This window comes from Mus pahari, chromosome 5 (genome assembly GCF_900095145.1).
Source record: "Mus pahari chromosome 5, PAHARI_EIJ_v1.1, whole genome shotgun sequence".
Lineage (NCBI taxonomy): Eukaryota > Metazoa > Chordata > Mammalia > Rodentia > Muridae > Mus > Mus pahari.
In genome coordinates this window covers 154,191,311-154,198,401 of record NC_034594.1, presented here as the reverse complement: position 1 = coordinate 154,198,401, position 7,091 = coordinate 154,191,311, and the positions used below count along the sequence as shown (strand labels likewise).

The following is a 7,091-nucleotide window of genomic DNA, read 5'->3' as shown; positions in this document are numbered from 1 at the left end:
CCTTTCTACCCTGGTCTAGGCACCTGTATACTGCCCACGAAAGCGGGCTCTCTCTCAGGTTTTTAAAATTTTTATTAGATCATTGGATTTGCTGTTTTCATTCTACACCACCACCACCACCAAAATTCGGGTTTCTCAGAGGCCCCCTGCACCATCTGACTAAACCATTCGCTGCGTTTAGTATTTTCTATCTACCTTCTCAAGGAGGTGAGCTCCAGAGTAGGTGAAAGACAGAGCATTTAAAATTATCCTCAGTTCCCATCCCTCCCCGCCCCCGGCCGGGATTCCCTTTCAGCTGGTGACGACAGAAAGGGTTCCACGGGCTGCGTCTCTCGCGGCTGCACAGGGTTCCGCGTGCCTCGGGCCACCGCGTTTCCCGACACCGATGCGTTAGCGCTGTGTGTGTGTGTGCGTTTATGCGCGCGCGTGTGTTTGTGCAGTCATCCCAGTACCGTGCGCGCGTCGGCCGGATCCCCAGGTCCGGCACGCTCGGGGGGTCCTCGGGAATCCGGGGGACGACGATGGCCACGTTTTGCGTGTTCGGAACTCTCCTACATCCCGCCTACATCCCACGGGTGGGGGTGGGTGGGAGGGAATCGCATCGCGCCGGGGGCGCGCAGAGGAGGGGGGGATGCCGGCCCGCTCTCCGTGATTGCGCCCCGCTCGTCACGCCCCCCCCCCACCCCGCTCCCCCGCGGTCCGCTCCTCACCTCGGCCTCCGGGCTGCGGGAGGGCCGCGGCAGGAGAGCGAGGTCAAGGGCAGAGCGGGCGGCGAGCCCCCCTGCGACCGCGGGGGGCGCGGAGCCGGGTGGGCGGCAACAAAGGGCCGCGGCCGCCGCGCCGCCCGGCCTCGGCCGCCGCCCCGCAGCCCCCTCGTGCGCACCGCCCCTCGCCCCGGGAGGGAGGGGGAGGGGAGCGGGCGAAGCGGGAGCGGCGGGGGCGGCGGGAGGAGGGCGGCGCCTGCGTGCTCCGCCGCCGCCCCGCCCCCGGCGCCCCGCGGCGAGCCCGGCTCTCCTCCCGCGGCTGCAGCAGCTGCCGGTTCCTCACGGCCTCGGCGGCGGCGGCGGCGCGCTCGGAGCGGCCTCTGGAGCGGCGGGCGGGCGGACGGACGGACGGACGGACGGGCGCGCGGCCCCGGCGGCTCCCGTCTGAGGCGGCGGACGAGGCTCGGCGGGGAGGAGGCGGCGACGCAGGCGGAGGAGGCGGCGGCCGCCGGGGACCCGCTCGGCGCCTCGGCCCCGTGCCCCGTCCCCAGCCCGTGGTCGCTCGCGCTCGGCGGGCCGGCGCCTCGCCTCTGCGCGCGGAGATGGTGTAGCCCGGCCGCCCGAGCAGGAGCCGCCTCTGCTCGCGCGTCCCCGCGGCGTCCGCCTCCCCGCCTGAGAAGAGACCCTCCGCTCGGCGTCTCCCGCGCCGGAGAAGCCTCGGCGCCGCCGGCACCATGAGGTGAGGGGCGCGCGGGCCGCCAGCCATTGTGCCGCGGCGCCGCGACCGCTCTGCGCGGACCCGCCTGCCCCGGCCCGCGGCGCCGGCTCGGCTCTCCCGGCTCTTCCCCGCTCCCTTTTGTCCCCTCGGGTTTCTCCGGTCCAGCCGCCCTGCCCAGCCGCTCTGATCTGGGGGAGGGGGCTCCTCCCGTGTCCCCTCAGATGCTCTTCTTTCACCCAGGATTTCCCTTCTTCAATTCAATATGCCAGCTCCCTCCCTCCCTCCCCCAGCCAGGGCTAACGAAACCCAGGAGATGGGGAGGGGCTCGGTAGTCGTAGCGTGCTCGTTGCCGAGAAACAGGTATTTTCCGTATATCTGTAAAAATTCCCTGCACTTTTAGTACAAAGCTCTAGTGTTTAATTAAAAGGGGGGTGGGGAGGAAAGTTTGGAAGCTTTGAAATCTCTGCGGGGAATAAAGTGCCTCTGGTAGGGGTAAAGCCGAGGAGCGGGGAAAGGTGAACATTTCTCGATGGTGGGGGAAGGGAGAGCATTTACTAGGTTTCCACTGGCGGGGGACAGTGTGAGGCTGGGATAAGTTGTTTGAGGTTTGTAAGCCCGGGCGGGGGAGGGTTTTGTTTGGAAAGCCCTTCTCTCCGGTTCGTAGCAGCCTGTGTTGCATTGCAGCAGAAGCGGCCGCGTTTCCCTTCCTCTGTAATCAATACAATTATTTTTTTTTTCAGCCCCAAAGGAAAGTCTTGGATGTACCGTGGTGAAATGCTTTTTGATTGATACGGTGAAACATATGGTGTGATGTTTTTTCATTTTTGTTTCTCCAGTTGTGTAGGAGAATAAACCATGATGTGGTGTGTCACTCATTGGAGACCACCCACCACCCACCCCCAAGCCTTTCCTAAGGTTGTTTTGTGTCCATAACCTCCTGCTTTTGGATTGGTGCAAGACTTAGAAATAGAACTTCGTAGACTGAAGGCTGATGCATTTTGCGTTATCATCCTTAAAGGCCTCCCTTTTAGATTAAACAATTGTGGATGAAGTAAATTACTCAGTTTCTTCCTCCCGAGATAGTCTTTCAGTTCATTTGGATTTGAATCTCCTTTGTGTTAAAGATTAATGGCCGACGGTTGCCAAGACCTTTATAATGTAATGAAATGAGATTTGAATAATATCTACAAATTACTTCTCTTTGGCCTGAAAATGTTGTCATTGGAATTTCCCCCCTTATTTGTGTTTGAAACTTTAGCTTTTATATCCCCCTCCTCAAAAAAAAAAAAAAAAAAAAAAAATCAGGGTTGAACACAGTCCCGTTACAGTTTTAAGTATATTTTTGTGCTGTGTTTACTATGAATTTTTCCAATTCTAAGTGACAGATCATTATGTTAGTGTTAGATTTTTGCCAAGTGACCCCTTTTCCTAGTTGATTTCATACAACTTATTTCAAATGTTTAAAAAGTAATTATGGTGTAGAAATCGAGATTAATCTTTGTAAAATGCAGGTTGAGAAACTTCAGTTATATTTTTGTGCATTTTTTCCTAAGCTACTGGTGGCCTTGAAAATTCAGGAACTGTTCTGTCAGGTAATAGTACATACTGTTGATTTGTACTTTAGTGACATAATGCTATAGGTCTTGCAGAACAACTTTTTTTTCAGACTTGCAATAATTTTCTTAAAATATTAAAAGGGCAAAATAAAGCAGGGTATTTTAACATTCGATCAAAGCTATTTGAAAGCTTGTGAACAAAATATATTAGTTTGAAGTATTTAGTAAAACCTAAATACCATACACTGTCTCAGTAAATTATGTCTGGACTTAGAAGTTCTAGCTTCTAGTAAAATATAACTAATGTTTTTAAAGCTGTTTTCTTGCCATATTTATTATTAGCTGTAGAGATAGAGAAGTCACACTGAAGTTTTCCAGTTTTGTAAATTCAGAACATTCTCCCCAGGTCTGAGGCTTTTGAGCAGTCTACAGTAATTCTTTGTAGGCTGATTTTGAATAATTTAAGAGCAGAAAAGAGGATCAACTAGTTTTTCACTTTGAAAGGCTTTGGATTGTAGAGTCTCTTGTGAGTAGTTCCTTAGAGGGTGAGGGTAGGGTGGCTTGGTCTGAGGTAATCTCAGATGCTGTAGGAACTAAAAGTTAACCTTTTAATGGAATGAGCCCCCCTGTAACCCCCCCACCCAGAAACAGGGATATTGAAGAGGAATTTCCATTAAGTTGGTCAGAACTCTGAAGCAGTAAGTCTTACAGAAGTGAGTATTTGTGGTAAAATCTCTCAGATGTTTTAATTTTAGGAACAGTGTGTTTTTGTCACATAGTGTACTCTTAAACAGTAGGGAACTCTGTGTTCCTGAAAATCTAAAGACACAATCTACATGTAAAGTGCTGGGTATGGAGTTATTAGATCTTGATTAGAGGTGAGCAGTAATAACAAGTAGTCTAGGATTTACAAAGAACAGTGAACCAGTTGAGGGGGAAAAGGCCACAGGCCAAAAAAATGCCTGTTGTGTTTTTGGTTCTGTACTGTTTTTTTTTTTTTTTTTGTCATGTTTCAGAGGCATGGAAGATTCTTTGTGGTTGAAGTATGTATGGGGTGGTATCTTTTATAAACTAGTTGATCATTCAAAATTTTATGTTTTTCTTTTTTTAAACAGAACTTATTATTAAAATAGTTCCCTATAGTCTGGTTTCTAGGAAGAGCTCAGAACATTTTAGATGGGCATTTTTGTGCCATAGTGTATGATCTTGGCTACTGTGATGCTGTATACTCAGACTTTCTCATATAAAAAGGCACAGTGTGGCTATGGGGGTTTGACCAAAGCTGCTTTCTGAGTGTCCTTGAGCTAGGCACATAATTTCACGGACACAGCACACAGCATTACATTATATACATACACACACGCGCACACACATCCATGATAAATCAGTATGCACGTATAAAGCTGTATGTAGTTTATTTATTTGCTTTTTGAGACAGATCTCATGTATTGTATGCTGGTCTGCGACTCAGTTGTGTAACTGAGAATGACCTTAATTCTGATTCTCCCATCTTTACCACCAGAATGCTAGGATTACAGACTTGAGATGGCATCCACAGCTCTATGCTGTATTGGGGATTCTACCCAGGGCTTGCTGGATAAACATTCTGCCAACAGAGAACCTCTGTCCCAGTACATAGCTAGGTGACTCTTTACCGGGTTGTGAGGATCAAATATAGAAGGCGCTTTGTGTGCTTCCCTTGTTGTGAGATGCGCACCTATCTTAGACTAGTTGTACACAACTTTTGTGCAATTTGCTTCACTGCTGACCGTAGTTAAGGATTTCAACTACGTTGCACTTTGCTGATATGGTCCAGTAGGTTGTGGCTAACATGCAGATAAGGGCAATGATACATTTCTGCTGGATTGAGGAAGAATGCCATGTATTCATTAGTAATGTTTGCTTGACACATGCGTCCAGAGAATGGTTTCAGGAATGCTACTTATTAAACTGTTCTATGCCCAGCCTTACAGGTTAGGTGAGGAACTGTTTCTTTTCAGTTTTCTTTCTGTGTATATGTTTAGTTTTTGAAATTTTTTTTATAGTTTTGCTACCTTAATTTATAGTAATGATGAGTTTAAAATACATATACAGGTACAGTGAAGGGACAGAGAATTCTGTCTTGTTGATTGAGCATATTGGTAAAAGTTAATCCTATTATTTCACAGGGTTGTAGTGTCGAGATTCATATCCAGGAAAGGGTGCAATGGTAGTTTCCTCTTTCATGGTTTGCCGTTCATGCTTGCAGCTCTTGGGTATGTGGCTCTTGTACATACATCTATTTTACAAGTAGCTACATATTCAGGTTTTGCTTGTTTGTTTGTTGCATTTGTTTTTTCAGGGCAGGTTTTTTTATTTTTATTTATTTATTTTTTTATGTAACTTTGGCTGTCCTGGAAACTCACTGTGTAGACCAGGCTGGCTTCAAACTGAGAGATCCACCTGCCTCTCCCTCCTTAATGCTGGGATTAAAAGAGTGCATCACCACTGCCCTGCCATCTTCAGGGTTCTTTTTGTTTTTTTGTTTTTGAATATCAGTTTTATCGTTTTTAAGTGAATAAACCTTGAATATATGTATGGATAAGTAGATGCAACTTATTTAACTTTATATAATAGTCAGGGGTTTGGAATAAGCAAAGCAATTAGGCAGGCACTATTTGGACTGTACAGAAGAAATTATATTAGTTGCTTTAATATTTTATCTTACATACAACTTTTAAGAGCAGTGTGACTGTGTAACTTTCTGAATACCCAGTTTTTATTTTGAGAGTAAGGAGGTATTTGGAAAAGGAGATGTTAGTTTTATGTAATCAAGGGGTAGTGAATACTTAAGCCCTCATGTTTCTTCTCCCCCAACCTCTTCTTTGAAACTGATGGAATTGAGAAGACATAAAGGCTATAATATAAAGATAACTGAGTTGAGGTACCACAGGAGATGCCTCTAAATAGAAGCTTCAGAACTTTGCTTTATGGAAAACCACAAAGAGCAAAGAGGCTTCCTTGTAACAGCTTAGTAGTCCCAAACTGTCTTTCCCCCCCTTCCCCCTAAGTTCTAAAGGATCTAATATTCTACTCTCAAGTCCTACCACTAGCCCAAGGTTCTGCATCTTCATATTCGAGTTACCAGCAAACCACTCGGCATACTGTGTGTGTGCCAGTGTGCGTGCCTCTGACGGGCATTCTCTTAGAATCCTTTAGAACCTTCCGTATGGACAGTCACAGCCACAGCTTTGGAGTGCCTGTAACATTCTAGAGCTGTACTGGGTACAGCTCTGGTAGGATGTATAGTATTTTCAGGTACCGGTATTAATAAAGTTACTTAAAAACCAGCAGCACCACTACTACAAGAATGGATGTCGAATTTGTATCTTACACGATACCAAAGCTCAGAAGCAGCCAGGGCCTCAGATTCAGGTTTGTTTATCTCCAGAGCTCTTTGGACCATATTTCTTTGATTTCATTGTAAAATACTAAATTAATAGAAGAATAACTTTGGTTTTTTTAGTGTCTGATGAGATTTGAATTTGAGCAGCTGACTGATGAATCTCTTGGTTCAGCCTGTTTCTGCACTACTGCTCTCTTCTTTCTAAGTGCTTGAGATACCAGTTTGGTAGTTCATGATGTTCACGACAGAAGAATTATTTTCTCAAAGCTGGAGAGGGGAAGTTTAGGGCCAGTGGGGCCTGGTGAGGGCTCTTAGTTGTCATTTGGGGGATGAGAATAGAGTTAGGGATGGATTTTTCTTCTTCCTTAAAAAGCCATCAGTCTCATTGTCTTAGAGGTCACTTAACTGTAGTTACCTCCTAAAAGCTCTATCTCCAAATGAATTACACTTGGCACACAAAATGGACTTGGTAAGAAAGAATGAACCCTCTATTTCTAGGAATGTTTAACATCTTACAAGTTTATGCTAAGAATTTGAAAAGCCATGTAAAATGTTAAGCTGCTTTAGAAAACTTTAGAAGTTCCTCGGGCTGGAGAGATGGCTCAGTGGTTAAGAGTACTGACTTCCAGAGGTTCTGAGTTCAAATCCCAGCAACCACATGGTGGCTCACAACCATCTGTAACGAAATCAGATGCCCACTTCTGGAGTGTCTGAAGACAGCTACAGTG

The 7,091-nt window shown here is 46.8% G+C and overlaps 1 protein-coding gene across 9 annotated transcripts in view; it reads left to right on the top strand.

Moving 5' to 3' along the window:
* The first annotated feature begins 1,115 nt into the window (after positions 1–1,115).
* The window catches only part of Enah (ENAH actin regulator), a 117,757-nt gene continuing 111,781 nt past the window's right edge, over positions 1,116–7,091 (top strand). For all 9 annotated transcript variants that reach the window (XM_021198245.2, XM_029538370.1, XM_021198244.2 and 6 more), the window contains exon 1: positions 1,116–1,443. In XM_021198245.2, coding sequence (XP_021053904.1) covers positions 1,439–1,443 — 5 coding nt within the window. In that variant the 5' untranslated portion in view covers positions 1,116–1,438. The remainder of the gene's footprint in view (positions 1,444–7,091) is intronic.